The sequence below is a fragment of the Chiloscyllium plagiosum genome, chromosome 29 (genome assembly GCF_004010195.1).
Source record: "Chiloscyllium plagiosum isolate BGI_BamShark_2017 chromosome 29, ASM401019v2, whole genome shotgun sequence".
Lineage (NCBI taxonomy): Eukaryota > Metazoa > Chordata > Chondrichthyes > Orectolobiformes > Hemiscylliidae > Chiloscyllium > Chiloscyllium plagiosum.
The window spans coordinates 21360684-21381195 of record NC_057738.1 but is presented as its reverse complement, the minus strand read 5'-3'; the positions used below and the strand labels follow the sequence as shown (position 1 = coordinate 21381195).

Sequence of the window (20512 nt, the reverse complement as noted above, 5' to 3'; positions counted from 1 at the left end):
TTGCATTTTGCAAGCACAAGTTGATTGAATACAGTTGTACTCTGCTTGTCAGGAAGAACCAAAACGATCATGCCATCACCACTGCACTACACCAGCAATGAAATTCAACGATCGTATTGCTCAATTTTGTGACAGCCAAACAGGTTTTTGGACTGACTGCAGCATCTTGTTAGTGGATTCTATCTCGGTCCAAAGCTCACTAACACTTTTTTTGATTTGTGATTAAATGCCCATCAACTTCCTATTTGGTGTATATTGCCAACACATAGATGCTACATTCCCTACTTTTGAAACCACAGCTGCAAGGATGTATTTCCATGTGGACCCCAATACATGCCATACCACACTCAAATTCACGTTTAAGATAGAAAACTCTAACATTGATATTCTGCTTCCATACAGTTGTGCAATACATGTTTCAATTTCATTACTGGTGTAACGCCAGATACACAGGCATATTTCAGCAACTGGCTGATCAGGGCAACAGCACATTTCTTCAATGCAAACAGAACTCAACCAGCTCATACTTACAAAACTGGGAGAAAGTGAGGTCTGCAGATGCTGGAGAATCAAGAGTCGAAAAGTGTGGCACTGGAAAAGCACAGCAAGTCAGGCAACATTCGAGGATCAGGAATATGGATGAAGGGCTTATACCTGAAATGTCAACTCTCCTGTTCATCGGATGCTGCCGGCCTGCTGCGCTTTCCCAACGGCACACTTTTCGACTCACTTAAAAAACCCAAAGCAAAACGTGTTTGGTTGTAAGTGATTTCCTGATTAGACAACACTTGCTTAACAATTCTGAATGCGCAAATAACTATTTCAAACTGGTTGTTAGTTGGCTCATTTTCACTTGCCAGAAAGTGACATAGGTCCACATGCTGGGGCCTGCTCTTGCAAAGGAAATGAACGCGTTCACAATCCACATCCTTTTTCAATAACTTGGAGCATGGGAAGCTTATAGTTCTCTGGTGATTTCTCCATGACAACACATTGGTTAGCTTGGCCATTAGCTTCTTTTTCTCCTATTAACTTATTATATTCATTTGAAAATTTGTGTGGATGCCTTTGCCCTGATGGGTGCGGACACAAAAGCTTCAGCAACATGTTACTCCATTCAACAATATGAAATAGTTCCTTATAATTATTTTTATGTGTCACACTTATTTTCACAATATCAGTTACATTGGTTTATTTAGTGTTTCTCAAGGTTTGTTATGGTAGACATGATGTTATAGATAGCCGTTTAAAATGAATCACTTCCATAATGTGAGGTCAACCAGGTGACTCCAGAATGCTGACATAAACATTGTTTCTGGTTTTCAAGGGGACTTCCTCCTTACTTTATTGAAGGCATTTTGAACACAAACAAGTGCTGCCATTTATATGAACTGATGTTAATGCATAGAAGACTTATATAAAGCTGTTGTACAAGGTTACAGTCAAAATTTTTAGAGTACAATTCTTACCTGCATATGCCAATCTAACAAGAGTTGCTTCATCTTGAGCTAAGTGGGCAATACCTGGTAAAATGTATTCAGGGTAAATGTTGACATCATTACGTGGTACCTCTTTGACAAGAGCCAAAACTTTTGTCAGAGTTCTTACTGCTTCAGCTCGTACCCTAGGTATGAGGTCATTTGCAAAATGCAAGAGATAAGGTGTTATACGATCAAGCAGAATCTCACCACTTAGTCGGGGTGCCAAATGAAGGATCAGTTCCAAAGCAGCTAGTTTAGAATCACAGTACTTCAGTGTCTGCAAGCAAGAAGTGATAACTGATACCAAAATAACCAAACCATGATCTTTGGTTTCGCCATCATTTTTCTCAGTCTGGTCTTCGCCACAAATATTTTGCAGAATATTTTCTAGATCTTTCCGTATTACCAGGATACGTTCATCAGCAGACTGGAAAGTCTCTTTTGCAAACTGTGCCATGTATGGCTGCAGAAAAGTGTAAAAGAGTTCTGGGAAAGCTCTGCCTCTTTGCTGTTTAAGATATTCTTCTGCTGTTAAACGCAATTCTGGGTCACGTTGAATCATTTGACTGACCTGAAGTACAAGAAAAACAATGATCTGATCTTAAAAAAATCAGATAAAAAATCTAGGAATAACTAGTTATTGCTTAAACATAACACCCATCAATAAACTATAATTATAGAAATGTCAGGGATAATACAAAATAAAAATCAATAACTTAAAAATTGATAGCTATACAGTAGTCCATAAATATTTTATTAAATATTCAAAATGTAATGATAAAGTGTGTGACTGTTTAGCCTTACAATTGAAAATGATACTTTGATGCAATGGTGAAATGACTACCTGATCAGTTGTCCAAGTACTATAAATGACATCCTACATTGCCTGAGGAAAGGCACTCCCACTGTTGCACTAAGTTACAGAAACCTGAAGACCTGTAAATAATCTCAACTAACTTGATTTCAGGCACTGCAGTCAGTCTCAGTCCCTCGTACTAAGAACTGGGGAGGGGGGGGGAAATAAGTTAACAGGGCATGGTCCCTGGCTCTTGATCATTCTTAGAAAGACCACTGGTACAAAAGTGCTCTCCACAGTCAAATAGCCCATTAACATGCATTAACCATGCTTATTTAAGGAATGGTCATTTTGCAAGGAAGTCCGTCAGTGGAACTGTAAATCAACAACAGTCAAGACTTTTGGGACTGAAGTCATGAAATGGCAAAAAGTTGAAATCTTACACGAGAAATGGAAGTACAAACTTTTTTTAAGTGTAAAATAATTGAGGGTTTATATAATTAGATCATGTAAGCCTAACAGTAGTTGTTATAATAGTGAAATATAGTACTACAAGATAGGAGGAGGAGTTCAAATCCCAGTTTGGTTTGCTATAAAAGTAGATTTGATAAATCTAGTCATTTATCAGCAAGCACCAGAAAAATGACCAGAAGTCCTACTGATTCTAACAAGGGAAGAGAAACAACATTCGCTTTTACTCAGGCTGACTCTTAATACCATTTGAGGTGAAAAAAAAATCAAACCATTAAGTTGCCAGGGCAACTATAGATGAGTTATAAAATGTCAGCAACACCCACATCCTGAAAATTAGTAAGAAAAGTAATTCATGATGAGAAGTTAGAATGAAATAATCATCTTATCGTTTTAAACCCTCCTTAAAACTTCACTTGAAAAACATATTAAACAATAGCTTTAAAAGCATATTTACTTCAGCATTTCATTCTATTTTGGCAAAACTAAGCACTGAGCTTTGTGTGCTTACCAGACCTCTTATGTTCACATCTTCAATCTTATTCAACACCTGCTCATGGGAAAAATGTCCATTTCTATAAGCCAGCAGTTGGGATAAATCAAACATCGGCACCCCTTCTGTGAAAAGCTCTGCAATAACACACCCTATACGAGGCAAAAACAATTCTAGTTATTGGTGTGCACAACATATAAATATATACATACTTGTCTGAAGGCCATCAAAGACTGAACAATCAAAAATTTCTTTCTAATTATTAAACACAGTCACAATATCTAATTTTCTGACATGTGCATCCTCTACCTTTGATCTTTTATGCAAGTGAGTTACAAAGAAACATACTATCAACTGAAATATGCAACTGAATTATTCAGTCTGATGGAACATTTAATCACAGCAATTTCTCTTGCAAAGAAACCTTCTTAACAATTAAATGAGCTATAATAAAATCAACAGTTGTCTCTATACCACATGGCAAAAAATGTTTCTAACCACTATGTCAGCATAAACTAAAGTCTGCATTGAAAAGATACAAAATACATTAATGAATTCATGACTTATTTTCATAAACTGCAAAAACTAATATCAATAACCTCTGTCCTATGCTCTTCTGTAATTCTTTCCATTTATGCTGACACAAATTAGCAAAGTAGAGGTTCTGTTTTAGGTTCAGTAACTGGGTGAAAACTGCACTAGCTTGGAGAAGTGGGGCTTTTCCTCTCAAGTTTTTATACATTAGTCCCTTTAAAATTCACTTTGATCCACCACAATTTAAAACATTGCTTTAGCAATATGCTCTTCATAATTTTATACATCCAAACTGCATAGTAACACGATACCACTAGCATTAATTTCTCCGTTTTGCTGTAGCTTAAGAGAAAAACGAAGGAGTTGAGGTTCAGTTAGCTGAAAACCAGTTTGATGTAATGGTACAGGAAAAACCTGAACAGGTAAAGTGTCAGGAACAGGTGTTTAGTCCTGAAAAGCTAATGGACTTACAACAGAAAGATGAAACAATAAAAGATAAATATTACGATGCATACTCATGAAAGAAATCAGAATGTAATATTGAGGGTTATTATCTTAAGGACAGAATTCTAAGGTGAAAATAGAGACCACGGCACATTAGTGCAGAGGAGAAAAGGGAAGAAATGCACTAGATGCTGTTGCCGGTAGAATACAAAGTATTATGGTTAGCACATGAATTACCAGTAGGAGGTCATCTAGGTGTGAAGAATTCTCAGGTTAAAGTACAAAAACATTTTCATTGGCCTGGACTGCATAAGGATGTGGTTGAATTTTGCCATTTATGTCACACGTGCCACATGGTCGATAAGCAGCAGGAAGTAATAAAACCAGCACCTTTGCTGCCAATTCCTGCATTTGGAGAACCTTTCACACAGGTTATGATTGACTGTGCAGCCCCCCTCCCTAAAACTAAAAATGGGAACATATGTTTGCTAACCATAATGATATATCTACCAGATTTCTGAAGGCAATTCCATTATGGAGTGTTAAGGCAAAAAAAGGGTGGAGGAGGAGTTGGTAGCTTTCTTTTTTACTCAGTATGGGCTACCCAGACCAAGGGTCTGATTTCACTGCTAAACTATTTAAGAAAATCATGGATAATTTAGGCATACAACACTTGAAATCAAATGCATAACATCCAGAATCCTAAGGAGCCTTGGAAATGTGACATCAAACCCTGAAGACCATGTTAAGAGCGTACTGTCAGGATAACCTGAATGATTGGGATAAAAGTATGCCATCCATATTGTTTGCCTTAGAGATGCCCCAGACAAATCTACTCAGTTTACTCCCTTGGAGTTAATATTTGGACATAAAACGAGGGGGCATTTGAAACTAATTAGGGAAAAATTGATAAGGCCAAAGTCAGAGATCTCACTCTTTGATTATGTATCTGAGGGGAGGGAGAGTTTAAACCAGGTAGGTGAATTAGCTAAACACCTCCTAAAAAGGACACAGCATAGAATGAAGCAGAAGGCAGATAAAAACTTGAAAATTCAGGTGCTTTCCCATGGGGATGATGTATTAGTATTGTTACCAGTGGTAGGAGATCCCTTCAAAGCCAGATTTAGTGGTCCCTATCAAATTGAGAAAAAGTTGAGTCAGGTAAACTATCGCGTAAAGATGCCGAACAGAAAAAAACTGTGTTGAGTACGTCATGTGAATATGCTGAAAGCTTACTATAGTAGAGACAGGGAACTGGAGAAACAGGTGTTACTTACTGTCCCACTCCCCGAGTGAGCAATCAAATCCAGATGGTATGGATTTTGATGTGCCACATTATATAACTCACTTTGAGGAAGTCCTTGAAGATTGGCATAGGATAGTGAGTTCTGTCTCAAGGATTGAGTTGAAAGGTTTGTTGCAGCAGTATGAGGACCTAAGCAGGAATAGAATGGGGAGGACTAATACTATTGCGCATGAGGTGAAAGTAGGGAATGCTGTTCCAAAAGAACAACCCCCCACAGGCTTAATCCTCTCAAAGTTGCACAGGTCCAGAAGGAGGTGGATACGAAGTTCAACAAAGACATCGTCAATCCAAACCGTGTCAGAGTGATTGGGGTTCACTGGTCGTTTTAGTTCCCAAACCTGACAGGTCTCAAATGATTTTGTATGGACTATCGAAAGGTCAATACTTTAACTCAATTGGACTCCTATCCAATACCAAGGTTGGAGGACTGTATAGAGAAAGGTGGACAAGCCACTTGTATTACAGAGTTAGACTTACTGTGTGGTTATTGGCAGGTACCTTTATCAGAGAAAACAAAAGATATTTTGGCATTTGTAACCCCAAATGGGCTATATCAATTCAAAATGATGCCACTTGGAATGAAGAATGCACCAGCCACATTTCAAAGAATCATGAACAGAGTTGTGACTAGATTAAAAAACTGTACCATTTATCTTGACAATGTAGCGATCTTTAGCCATTTGTTGAAAGATCACATGGTACAGTTGACAGAGCTCTTTGAATGATTACGGTAATAAACTTAAAGAAAACAGAATTTACGAAGGCAGAGTGATGTTCTTGGGACATAACTTCAGACATGGAAGGATGACCCCCAAAGAACGCAAAGACAAAGCCATCGAGGAACTTCCATGACCATCCTTAAAGAAAGAGGTACTTTGATTTTTGGGACTGAAAATTCTATTGGAAATCTGTTTCAAACTTCCAGCAGTGTGGTGGCAACGCTGATGCATTTACTGAGGAAGAATGTGAAATTTTGGTGGACAGAACAATGTCAGAAAGCATTTGAGAATTTAAAAACCGTATTAACCACCGCACCAGTTTTAGCTACACCAAATGTTTTAAAACCCTTTAAAGTTGCAATCGATGCTACCAATATTAGGATTAGAGCTGTATTGACGCCGGCAGCTACTGATGGAATTGAACTGTCAATTGGCTACTTTTCAAACAAACTCAAAATCTTCTCAAAACTTGCTAAAACTCAATGTCCACCACAAAAATACTCCATCATCAAAGGAGGTATTGAGTTTGGTACTGACCTTACAACATGTCAACGTTCATGTGACAAACAATGTTGCGGAGACAATTATGTACATGGACCACAACCCTCTCACATTTTTAGCAAGATTTAAGACAAAAATACGAGACTGTCGTCTTTTAATTTTTTACTTTTAAACATACAATTCACAAATTGTACATGCTACATGTCATAAAAATGTGTAATCGCAGATGTAATTTAGAAGAAAAGATGTAGATAAGATTGGACTGTATCAATTTCAATGCTATATATGTGTGCAGAATTAATGTAAAACTTAGACTAAAGACATATGTATTTCAGAGTAATGGTACACAGAATTAGAGAAAGAAAAGTCATCTTTTCATTATGATGGTTTGTTTCTCAAGAGGGAAGGTGTTACGAAGGCGAAAGAGGGTATATGCTCACTTTAAGGTAGAAAGTGTTTTCTGAATCTTAAAATAAATTTAAAATATAGCTGTCAGACCAGAAAAGCTAAGAGAGATGGGCTGTTCCAAAATAGATACATGTAGCTATTGGCTGGTAAATGGATACCTGAATTTTGGTTGTTGTTTTGACAATAATTCAAATTTATGAGGAGAAAGTGAGGTCTGCAGATGCTGGAGATCAGAGCTGAAAATGTGTTGCTGGAACAGCGCAACAGGTCAGGCAGCATCCAGGGAACAGGAGAATCGACGTTTCGGGCATAAGCCCTTCTTCAGGAAGGCTTATGCCCGAAACGTCGATTCTCCTGTTCCCTGGATGCTGCCTGACCTGCTGCGCTGTTCCAGCAACACATTTTCAGCAATAATTCAAATTTAACCAATTAATTTAAATTATGCCCAGGACACTAAAACCCAATTGAGCTTGAATTTATTATATTGACAATACCAGACCAATGAGGGGGAATGATGTTGGGGGGGTATAAAAAACATGGGCATTTTGAAAATAGGTCTTAGCAACCACAAGGAGCTGGGAAGCTAACTGCCCAAACATCTTGCTCTTGAAGAAATTTCAGAAGGCACTATCAATCAAAAGGTATCTTTTCCTGTAAAAGCAGTTTAAAAAAAAGAAAGATGACCCAGACAGAAGGCAGAAGAGTCAGGAAGAGGAAGGAAGGCTGAAGGGAGAGGAGAAGACCATCTGTATGGACTTTGAGAAATTAAATTAATAAAATGTTTAATAATTATGTTGGAGTAGCTTTTTGTATAGCATTTGGGTCAGATAGTAATCAGTTAAGAAAAGGGGGTTTGGATTTGTTAATAGTTTTATTTAGTGTTCATTATTAGAGTTAGAAAGTTATTTTTCTTTAAATAGTGAAAATTAAGAGTTTCTTTCACTCACACATACTTTTAACATCACAAGGCGAGGCAAAACAAGGCAAGCTTTTCTGGGTGTTTGATTTTAATTACCAGAGGGGTGTGAATGTTGACCTTAAACATTTAGACTAAAATGTAATTTTGAATCATAGAACACATCTGCTGCACACTAGAAAATAGTATGGCAGGGAGGATAAGAACATTTGCCTTAACATCAGCAAATCTGTATAAACAAGATACAGAGATAACATTCACGGCTGTTCCTTTGTGAAATTAATAAACAATGTTTAATTCTGACCTCGGAACGAAACTCGGTATCAATTAACTTCTCTTCAGAATTATTGTCCTTCGCTATTATCTGTCTAGTTCAGAACATGCAGTGCTTTCGTTAACTTTTGTATTTGTGACAATAATGCCCTTGTACATCTGTGTATAAAAATAGTCTGTTTTTGATAGTATGACGGAGTAGCTGGCCAGGGCTCTTGAAAGAAGAGCAATTCCTACTCACCTGGGTTAATAGAATCCAGTTAGCTTGACTTATAGGTATCAGTGTTATGTTGTAACAGTGATGCTATTAATGAAGAGGATAATTAAAATTAAACTAAACTGTCTTTAAGTTTTTATTTTTAATTCCAGACTTCGAAAGAGTACGATCTCCGGGACGAACAGAGAGAGACACTTCAGGTCTGAGTCCACAACGGATTCCCTGGGCCGTCTCATACCTGTACTCTAACAGAGGTTTGACTTCCACGTCGTAACATTTTTATAACAAAAACTATCCAACAGAGGCAACATCCTGGCAAATTACTTTCATACTCTATTCCCCCTTGCAACAAAAGACAACATCCCACTCGTCTCCTTAATTATTTGCTTTGTCTGACTACAAACTTTTGACGTTTTCAATTTACCATGAAACATAAATAGAGAAACAACCACAAATCTAACAACTTTAACTGGAGTTGGAACTTGCCAAAACAACCTTCAATCTGGAATAGGTGATTTTGAGTTTGTTTTTTTAATCAAAAAGTTATTTTGACTTTAGCAGAAACTCCAAGTGAGTGGCTGAACCTGAAATGATCATTTATGTAGGGTACTTACTGAAAACTGAAGCAAAGAAATAACTTTGTAAATACTGTAGGATACAGAACCCCACAAGTAGCAAGATTTTTGACAATGTATACTATTAAACTAGCTTGTAAATATTTGAACTGAACACATTTCAACAGTTCAGAAAAGTGCTTTTGCTTTGCTACAAGATTTTACACTCAAAAGGAATTTAAAAAAAAATACAACAGTTCAAATATCTGCAGTGTAGACCAAACTAAGAGAAAAAGACTGAAGAACTAGAAACTACCAGACAAGAAGCACTACAATGGAAATTTTTAGATGTAACAACTAAATAATTAAATAATTGTGTTTTACAATATAGATTTGAACTGGAAATACACAATTACAGCATGAATTATAGGGTTCACCTTAGAGTCATAGATATGTACGGCATGGAAACAAACCCTTCGGTCCAACTCGTCCATGCCGACCAGATATTTCAACCCAATCTAGTCCCACCTGCCAGCACCCGGCCCATATCCCTCCAAACCCTTCCTATTCATATACCCATCCAGATGCCTCTTAAAATGTTGCAATTGTACCAACCTCCACCATTTCCTCTGGCAGCTCATTCCATACATGTACCACCCTCTGCGTGAAAAGGTTGCCCCTTAGGTCTCTTTTATATCTTTCTCCTCTCACCCTAAACCTATGCCCTCTAGTTCTGGACTCCCCGACCCCAGGGAAAAGACTTTGCCTATTTATCCTATCCATGCCCCTCAATTTTGTAAACCTCTATAAGGTCACCCCTCAGCCTCCGACATTACTCAGATCTTCAAAATGATTACATTATCATTAATGTTGCATTACTACAGTTTTTATACCACAGTTTTTGTTCAAGATCCTAATGTTCTTGACGTAGGTACAACAAAATAACATAACACATCAAATTGTACTCTATTCAGTACTCGTTATCTAAGATGAATTAGGTTTAGGGTGAGAAGGGAAAGATATAAAAGGAGCCTAAGGGGCAACTTTTTCACGCAGAGAGTGGTGGGTGCATGGAATTAGCTGCCAGAGGAAGTGATGGAGGCTAGTGCAATTGCAACAGTTAAAAGGCATCTGGATGGTTATATGAATAGGAAGGGTTTGAAGGGATACGGGCTGGATGCTGGCAGGTGGGACTAGATTGGGTTAGGATATCTGGTCGGCATGGACAAGTTGGACCGAAGGGTCTGTTTCCGTGCTGTACGTTTCTATGACTCTTTGAATTCTGGGAGCAATACTGTATTTAAAAGTATGTGCTACTGGATGTGTTATCAGGTAATATAGTTTTGGTAACCCTGTCTTATTTAAAAGAGTTGTATGAGACATGTTATTTGTACACTAGGAGTAAACATAAGAAAGTGATCATCTTGCTTGAATTACCAAGAGAATGCAGATCATGAAAGCTAGAGTTCTTAGGCAGTCCCTTGAGACAAAGTCAGAAATCACAACAGCAGGTTATAATCCAACACGTTTATTTGGAAGCACTAGCTTTCGGAGCACTGCTCCTTCATCAGATGGTTGTGATTGATGAAGGAGCCACACTCCGAAAGCTAATGTTTCTAAATAAACCTGTTGGACTATAACTTGATGTTGTGTGATTTTTTTAACTTTGTCCACCCCACTCCAACACTGGCACCTCCAAACCTTGAGAGAGAGGATGACTTACTTATACTCCAGGATATGAGTCCCGATTTGACTAAATAATCCAATGCTGGATCTGCCTACTAGGCCACAGGTGGGGCAAGTAGTGTTTGAAGAGAAAGATGGGTGAGATGCTCAGGTTTACATGCTCTTCTGCTGTATGCACTTGGCCTCCACCTGGAGTTGTTAGAGATGCTTGAGGCAGTTGTCACCTTCACAAATGCTGCTACTCCAGGTTGAGCAGTCAAGGTCAAGAGATTCCCACGTGTCACTGGGGTGTTCCTTTTTTTAAAAAAAAAACAGGGACACTTTGTGGATGTCCTTGAAGCATCTTCTCATAAATCATGAAGAGGCTCAGAGTAGAGATTTCATTTCTGGAAATTTTTTTCTTTCAGGCTACCAATGCAGCTATTAACAGTAACCAGTGCCTTGATGCAGGAGATTTGATTTCAGTGAGGATTCTGATATTAGAGCACCTATCTTGTCACTGGATTTTAAAGGATTTTGCTGAGGCATTGCGGTAACACTTCCCTTGGGATGCAAGATGCTTGTCCATTATCCCTGTCTCCGATGCCTAGAGAAGGGCAAGTAGCACTATTGCCGTGTAAACCATGAGCTTGATGCCAGTTGAGGTCTTTGTCATCAAACATTCTATTCCTCGGATGACTAAAGACTGCACTGGCACAATGGAGGCAATGTTGAATTTTATCAAATGTCTTGACCTTGCTGAAAGGAGGCGGCCGAGTTGGTGAATAAATCCACATTGTCCAACAGTTCACGGTGGATCTTGATAGGGAAAAATGCTGTACATTAGGAGCTGGGTAGCAGAGGACGTTTCTTAATGGATGTTCAGTCACATCCTTCTGTGAATTCAATGACAATGGTTTGGAGCTTGTCCTGAGAGCATAAACATGCAATCATCATCAGAATAACAGAGACTGGAGTGGTCTTGGCTTTGGACTGGAGGTGACTCAAGTGGAACAGTTTTTCACTTGCGCTGTCAAGAGCTCCATTCCAAATAAAGGCTTCATTAATACAGGGTGGAGTGTTGCAGCAAGAAATATGGGGAAGATTATTGACAGAAATGATACAGCCTTGTTTCACCCCAATGTTTGTTTTAATTCATTCACAAAGTGTGGAAGTTACTGGCTAGGGCAGCATTTATTGCCCATCCCTAATTACTAAGAAGGCAGTTAAGGCTCAACCACATTGTTGTGCGTCTGGAATCACATGTAGGTCAGATCAGTCAAGGGTAGCAATTTCTTCCCAAAAGTGCATTAGTGAGCTAGATGAGTTTTTTCCCCCCAATGAATTCATGGTCATCACTAAACTCAATTCCAGTTTTCTTTAAATGAATTCAAATTCCATCACCTACCTGGCAGGACTCAAACCTGGGTCCCAGAACCTTACCGGATCTCTGGATTAACAGTCCAACTTCCCAGCTTGAAAGAAGATGGAAAGTTACTAAACTCAACTTCTTTCCAATCATCATGGCCATTATTGGATTTTTAGCTCTAATCTGATTTTTATGTCACCACGTTCTATTTCTGACAAAAAGCTAAAGTTCAAAAGGTCCCATTTCCTTTTTTAAAAAATAATCCCTAAGCTTTTCGGTTGCAACTTCAAAAGCATTCTTACCTGCTTTATCCCCTTTTCAAATGCACAAACTGCAAACGGGAAACAGCGTGACTTATTTGACAGCGAGAGAGTGTTGCCCCTGTGCCTGCTCAGGGAGCGTGGATTTGACCCTGGTACGTACGGAGTATGCCAGTATCACATAGTGAAGGGTCACCCCTCACTTTAGGAAACTCAGAGGATGCAGTTAGGAAAAGAAGCACAACTTCCCCCGCATTGTGCTCCTGAAGCAGCCCTCGCAAATACATTCATTGCCATTGATCACTCGCCACAGAAGCAACCCGGGCTTCGTTCAGTTACCTGCGGAGAAGATGTCCATGGCTGGTTTCAGTTCTCCCCTAGTCCTCTGGTTGTTGTGAGTCAGGTCCACCAGCGGAGTGGTCGAATCCCTGGCCGCCTCCAGCTCGGTGCTGAACATTGTCCCGTCCACGAAGCGCTCGGGGGCGATGTAGCAGGTCCTCCTCCTGGAAGTGTCGAAGAAGTAGTTGAAGTCGGCCGGGTTATCCTCGGGCAGGTAGGTGGGTTTGAAGCTGGCGAAGTCGGTCAGCAGCACCCAGTTCCAGCTGGAGACCATGACATTCTCGGTCTTGATGTCGCCGTGGCGGACGCCGGCCCGGTGGGCCTGCTCCAGCGCGGTGAGCAGCTGGAAGGCCACCCAGCGCTTCTCGGTGTGGCCCAGGAAAGGCCGGGTGCTGATGCGGTCGTAGAGGTTGTCGCGGACGTACTGTCGGAAGAGCAGCGCGGCCCGCTCGCTGAAGCTGGCCCGCTGGAAGGCCACGCAGTTGGCGGCGCCCAGCAGCCGCTGCCGCAGCTCCTCCAGCTCCTGCTTGTAGGCGGTGAGCGGCAGCGAGGGGTCCTGCACGGCGAACACCTTGACCACCGCCAGGCCCTCGCGGTGCTTGGCCCGCGCCACCTTGAAGAAGCGGGTGCTGCCCAGGCTCCTGTCATACTCGAACTCGTGGATGTCGGAGAAGTAGCTGTCGACCGAGAGGATCTGGGACGGGGCGATGCCGGCCAGCTGGTTACCCATGGCGACGGGCAGCAAGCACGAGACCGGCCGCTTAACGGTTTTAACGGTCACCCGTTCCACTCCTCCGGCCGAGCACAAACAGCGTCAACAGCGCCGCCGGCTTCCTCCCATCTCCGTCTCACCACTCGCTTTTTATTATTTACTTCCTCAAAGTCACATTTCATAAACAGAAACACCAAGTAAACTCGGTCCTACAGCGAATTCGCTTCCTCTTTTATTATCACTTCTGAATTTTTTTTTTGTTTTAATCCCGTACACGTCGATTGACGGGATAGTCTGGAGTTGCCCGGGATTATTTGTTTCGGTTGACGCGATGGCTCTGCCGGGACTCCATTCCTGTGTTGAAGGCCGGTGGAAGATGGCGTCGATAATGTAGGAATTGTTTTTGTGTGTGGGGTTGATTTTTTTTTAAAGGAACCGAGCGCACGGACGTAGCGTCAGTGGGGACGGGGAAAGGAGAGGATGAAAATCAGGGATGCAAATTGAGTTGGTGTTTCTGTGTGAACTGTTCGTTTATCTCGAGTGGAATTCACGGTAAATACGGAATGTATCGCTTGAATTGTGTGTCCGTATAAAAAAAAGCTTTCTGCTACGATGAATAGTTAGTTAAGAATTCAACAACTAGAAGTTAAATAAAATGGTCTGCAAACAATCAAAAGCTAGGGAAGCTTTTCCAGAAAAGACACAACTGGTAAACTCTTTGAGAATTTTAGTATTTCTACATTCATTTGAATTCGTGTATTTATTACTAGCCCTCTCCTAATTTGTAGTGCTCTGTTTCGTGCTGTTTGTGCATTAATAAACAGTTAATACTAAGTATAATCTAGTCACAAGATGGCACTCTAAATCTTATTGAGCATTATGGGAGGATTTTGTGATCAGCGGAAATGTGCATATGCTCACATGCTGATTTCGAAGGAAGATGCTCGCAAGTCTGTCGTTATCTTGTAGGTTTTCCTGTCCGATCGTAGATTAAATCTGACTGTCGCCTTCACCTCAACGTTTTGGTGATCATAGGAAGTGCTTGAAGGATGCACGCACAGCAATACAGACAATTTAAACAATGTTCAGAGACATGATCGAATTAACAAAAGCTAAAAGAAACAAATAAACTGGTATTTTATCACAATAAAAATGACAATCCTCAGCTTTTCACCCTAACTTAGCAATAATTTGAAATCAGTACATTCTTTACAAGAGTATTCCTCATTCAGCAAGATAACCTCTTCAAGAATGTATACAGTGAAACTCCACTGGAGGAGAAACTTTCATCCAATCAGGATTGTAATGGATATTGGTGTTTTAGGGTACCTTTTGGCAGAATGAGAGACCAGCCCAATTGCCCGTTCTCATATTTCATAAATATCTGAAATCCCAAAGCTGTTCAATTTCATTGGAATAATGACAACCAATGCTGCCAGCCTTATCAGAACAAAGCCCAAGCTTCAAAGTTAATTTAGTGGTATGAAGGTTGTTACGACACAGGGTAAACCCTCCTGCTTAATTTAAACCAGCAACACACAAAAGATTTATCCTGTGCAGTAATCTGTGAAAATTCAAGAGGCCAAGAACTACTTAAAGTAAAAATTAACCACTTTATTTCTTAAGGTAGAACAGCGAATAATTAACTACCAACTATTTACAACTCCTTCCTCTAACCTATCTTTTACCTTCACTTCTACAATACTAGTCCAATAAAAATGCCCGATTAAGATTTACCAAAAATTCAAGTTTTCAAAACAATCAGTTGTCAAATCTTCTATTTGGATCCTCCTGTGTTGTCTTTTCGTCTTCTAAGGGATTATGCTTCACAGGTCACAGATCGATAAAGGCACCTCTAAGGGAGCTATTCTCTGGGCAGTCTGCAGAAGCTGGTGGCTTGGTAGTTCTCCTCCCAACTGTTCAGTTTTTCCCAGTCTTATATCCCCAAAGCATCGGATTGTGTCATTGGCTTTTAAGATTGTCAATATACTAAATTCAAACTTGATTGGAGTTTGGTTTTTTTTGGAGGTATAATTAAAACTGATACTCCTAATTCAAATCTGTTTTATTGTTTCCAGGCAGCCCAGCTAATCTAGCATTTGACCAAGTGTTACGTTGTTACCTTATTCAGAACACTTGTTGCTGTCAGGTAGTTCTGCTAGCTTTTAACTCCCTTAAAGGTTCAGTATATCCACACCTTCAAAACAAGGTGTTTTCCTTTTTGATTGTAATTGTATTTCATAGTGAGTTGACGGATTAACTATAGGTTCCCCCAAAAAACAGAGACAAAGGATTTGTTACCATAAAAAGAAAAGATTGCAATGCTATTGTCCCTATCACTACCTCAGGATTTAAGAAAAAGCTTTATAACTAGTTGCACATTATGATTTGTCTGCTGGAACCATTAATGTTATTACTTGAAGGAAAGATGTAAAGTCCTACAAATAGCACTGAAATAGTCACCAAGAAAATTTTTGTCTGTCTTAATCATTGAAGGCTAAGTAATGCCAGGAAGCCTGAAAAACCATTTTCTTCAAAAATGTCATAGGTTCTTCAAAACCATCTGAAAAGAGCATGGGAACAGCAGTGGGCCAATCAGCTGTTTGAACCTGCTCTGACACTTAAGTTTGCTGATCTATTAACTTCCATCCACCTGACTTGTCTCTGCAACTCTGAATAACCTTGTCTCTGTTATTGTCTTTTCACATTTTCAATTGACACAGACTCAACAACGTCACAGTCAAGTCTAGATTCCCATGCCCCTTTGTGGGGAAAAAAATCATTTTCTAACATCAACTCTGAATGGCTTAACTCTATTTTCAAAGTTAAGTCCCCTACTTTTGGACTCCATCCAGCAAATCCTTTTAATCATCTTAAAACACAAATTAGATCATCCTTTAGTCTTGAAAGAATACATGCCTAGTCATTGGAACCAGATCACAAAATTTAATCTTTTAAAATTCATTCACAGGATGTCAGCAGTGGTGGGCAAGCATTTATTTCCCATGCCTTGTTGAACTTAAGATTCTGGTGAGCTGTCTTCTCAAACTACTGTGATCCGTTTTGTTTAGGCAGACCCACAATGCCATTATGGAAAGAGTTTTACTATTTAGACTCAGCATTACTTAAGGAAAAGCACCATACTTCCGAGTCAGAATGGTGAGTAGTTTGTAGGGGAACGTGCAGGTGATGACGTACCCGTAGATCTGCTGCTCTTGTCCTTCTTGTTATTAGTTATCATTATTTGAGAGCTTTGTAAAGGTTTATAAAATCATGAGGTGTATAGATAAGGTGAATGACAAGTGTCTTTTCCCTCGGGTGGAGGATTTCAAAAGAAAAGGGCATATTTTTAAAGTTAGAGGAGGTAGAATTTATAAAGACCTGAGGGGATTTATTTTTTGACAGAGACTGGTTTGTGTGTGGAATAAACTGCTAGAGGTAGTGGTGGATATGGGTAGATACAGTGTCTAAAAGACATTTAGATAAGTACATGAATAGATTAATTGAATCTCTTAATCAATATAAAGTGTGTGGGGACGTTCTTAAGAAAGAAATCAGGAAGGCAAAGAGGGGATATGAGATAGCATTGGCAGATAAGGTTAAGGATAATCCAAAGAGATTCTACAATACACTAAGAGCAAGATGGTCAGTACAGAGAGGGTAGGGCCCTTTAAGGATCGAGGAGATCATTCTTGTGTTGAACCCCCAGGAGATGGGAGAGATATTAAATGAATATTTTGCATCATTTTTTACTGTGGAGAAAAAACTGGAGGCTAGACAACGCAGAAGAATACATTTTGATGTTTTAAAACAGTTCACATTACAGAAGTGGAAATTTGGGATATCTTAGAGAATATAGTGGCAATTAAATCTCTGGGACCTGATCTAATATATGCCAGAATGTTGTGGGAGGTAAGGGAGGAAACTGTGTGATTTCTTGCCGAAATATTTACATAATCTATAACGGGGGAGGTGCCTGATGACTGGAGGCAAATCAGGTCTCACAAACTTGATTGTGTTTTTTGAGGAAGTTACCAAAAAGATTAAGGGTAGAGCAGTTGATGTTGTTTATTTGGACTTTAGTAAAGCCTTCAACAAGATTCCGCATGGCAGACCAATTAGTTAGGTTAAGTCACATGGGATTCAGGATACATAATTGACTTAATGGCAGGAGCCACAGAATGGTGATGGAGGGTTGTTTTTCAGACTGAAGGCCTCTATGGTGTTCCATAGGGATTGGTTCTTGGTCCTCTTTTATTTGTCATTTATATGAATGTTTTGGATGAGAATATAGAAGGCATGGTTAGTAAGTTTGTGGACGATACCAAAATTTGTGGCATCGTAGATAGCGAAGAAGGTTTTATAAGATTGCAAAGGGATCTTAGTCAAGTGGATTAATGGGCTGAAAAATGACAGATGGAGTTCAAACTGGATAAATGTGAGGAATTGCATTTTGGTACAACAAACAAGGGGTGGGACTTATACAACTAATGGTAGGGCCTTTAGTAGTGTTGTGGAAGAGAGGCACTAATGAGTTCAGATACATAATTCGTTGAAGTGTATGTCACACACAGATAGGGTGGTTAAAAAGGCATTTGGCATGCTTGCCTTCATTGTTGGTAGTTTTAGTATAGGAGTTGGGAAGTCATGTTGGTGAATACTGTGTCCAATTCTGGTCAACCAGTTATAGGAAGGGTATTATTAAGCTGGAGAGGGTTCAGAAAAGTTTACAAAGATGTTGTCGGGTACGGAAGGTTTGAGTTATAGTGAAAGGCTGAGACTTTTTTCACTGGAGCGTAGGAGGTTGAAAGGAGAACTTATAGAAGTTTATAAAATAATGAGGGCAATAGATAGAGTTAATAGTGGTTGACTTTAGCCAAGGATGGGAGAGTTTCAAGGCTAAGGGGTACACTTTTAATGTAACAAGAAAGAGATGTTAAAAAATGAGGGGTAAATTTGTCACAGAAAGTGGCTTGCAAGTGGAATGAACTTCCTGAGGAAGTGGTGAATGTGGGTACAAATAGAACATTTAAAAGATATTTATATTAGTATATGAATAGGATGGGTTTGGAGAAATATGGGTCAGGAGCAGGCTGGTGGGACTAGTTCAGTTTAGGATTATGGTCAGCATGGACTGGTTGAGCCGAAGGGTCTGTTTCTGTGCTGTATGATTTAAGAATCACTGATTTATTCACTTTTTTGGCTACAGCCCCCAGGAGCTCTTCTCAGGTTCCAGGGCCACCCTTTTAAACAGGGATACAACATGAACAGGTGGACAGAAAATCATTTGCGATTGAACACCAAGAAAACTTGAACCTTCCACATGCTGGGTAAAACTTAAAATACGACTGTTTGAAATTGAACATCTATCAGGCCTAGTGCGACTTTTGACCTTGGTGCTTTTCTGTAAGCTTCATGATATCAGGCTCCAAATTAGACAATGACAGTTGTGATCACTTCTTGTTGTAATATCAATTCTGTTCCTGGATTTTGTCAAGGAAACTACCTGGCAGAACCTGCTCTCAACCAAATATGTGGAGGGAAAGGCAATAAAAAAAATTTGGGCTTTTTCCCACAGTGTTGTAAATTTATTCGGCAAATCACTCTTGATCCAAAAATCTTTTTTTAACTTACTGAACTGACAATGTCAAGATTAGAGTGCTGGTCTGGCAGCATCCGAGGAGCAGGAAAATCGGCGTTTCGGGCAAAAGCCCTTCATCAGGAATGTCAAGGAAACTACCTGGCAGAATCTGCACTCAACCAAAGCAAAAGCCCTTCATCAGGAACTGACAATGTGCAGTTGTATCACTCTGAAAATCAATCAACCTCTCTTGAATTTCTGCCTTAGGTAGGTTGTGCTTCAAATGGATTCAAAATCAATCAGGGATACCGAGGTTTGACAAGTCATTAAATCTTTCTTGCATATTTGCTTTAGATGTTTCACATAAATGGTTACTGTGGTTCTGTTCGCCGAGCTGGAAGTTTTTGTTGCAAACGTTTCGTCCCCTGTCTAGGTGTCATCCTCAGTGCTTGGGAGCCTCCTGTGAAGCGCTTCTGTGGTGTTTCCTCCGGCATTTATAGTGGCCTGTCCCTGCCGCTTCCAGTTGTCAGTTTCACCTGTCCACTGTCGTGGCCGGTATATTGGGTCCAGGTCTATGTGTTTGTTGAAGGAGTTTGTGGATGAGTACCATGCTTCTAGGAATTCCCTGGCTGTTCTTTGTTTGGCTTGCCCGACAAGCAACATGAATTTGACTGGGACAACACTACCATTATAGGGCAAGCCAAACAAAGAACAGCCAGGGAATTCCTAGAAGCATGGCACTCATCCACAAACTCCATCAACAAACACATAGACCTGGACCCAATATACCGGCCACTACACCGGACAGCTGAAACTGACAACCGGAAGCGGCAGGGACAGGCCACTAATAAATGCCGGAGGAAACACCACAGAAGCGCTTCACAGGAGGCTCCCAAGCACGGAGGATATCACCTAGACAGGGGACGAAACGTTTGCAACAAAAACTTCCAGCTCGGTGAACAGAACCACAGCAACGAGCACCCGAGCTATAAATCTTCTCGCAAACTTTGAACACCTACGGGCGAGAGACACTACGACAAGCCTGGAAATGGGAATCCTGCGCTAACCGCCTAAGCGCCACATACAAACAACTCCGGTTCCTGCATGAATGCCGAAAGAATCGATTCCTTCCACCAAGTGTCAGATACAGACCACCAGTCAACAATCCACAAGCCAGAGACACAGCCAGACAGAACGGACTCAGGATGATCCAGGTAATGATTACAGACGCTCACAACAGACTTCACAGATACAGACAAGAAATTGCGCGCCAAAAGTCGTTAATTTCAAAAACCACGAATCAGAATGGACCTGAACCATAGAAAAGGCTTCACCATAGGACAGAATAGGACCACACACCGCAAAAAAAAGCACTAAAAGAAAAAATGGCCAAACTAACACACAACAAAGAGGACACCACAACACACACCTGGGTTAAAAACCTCTCCCACAGACAGCTCACAGACACGGAAA

At 40.2% G+C, this 20512-nt stretch overlaps 2 protein-coding genes across 4 annotated transcripts in view; one reads left to right on the top strand and one right to left on the bottom strand.

Moving 5' to 3' along the window:
* Positions 1-13839, bottom strand: part of pik3r4 (phosphoinositide-3-kinase, regulatory subunit 4) — a 95988-nt gene extending 82149 nt beyond the window's left edge. Inside the window, exons 1-3 of the mRNA XM_043719254.1 lie at positions 12747-13839; positions 3260-3393; positions 1470-2052 (exon numbers count right to left, since the gene is read on the bottom strand). Of these exons, the coding sequence (XP_043575189.1) occupies positions 1470-2052; positions 3260-3393; positions 12747-13476 (1447 nt within the window). The 5' untranslated portion in view covers positions 13477-13839. The remainder of the gene's footprint in view (positions 1-1469; positions 2053-3259; positions 3394-12746) is intronic.
* The window catches only part of si:dkey-118j18.2, a 56965-nt gene continuing 50213 nt past the window's right edge, over positions 13761-20512 (top strand). Inside the window, exon 1 of one of the 3 annotated variants that reach the window (XM_043719257.1) lies at positions 13761-13848. The gene's annotated coding sequence lies outside the window, so the exon portion shown is untranslated. Of the gene's footprint in view, positions 13849-13924; positions 14011-20512 lie in introns of those variants that run through there. The other 2 variants (XM_043719259.1, XM_043719255.1) reach the window with 2 other exon arrangements.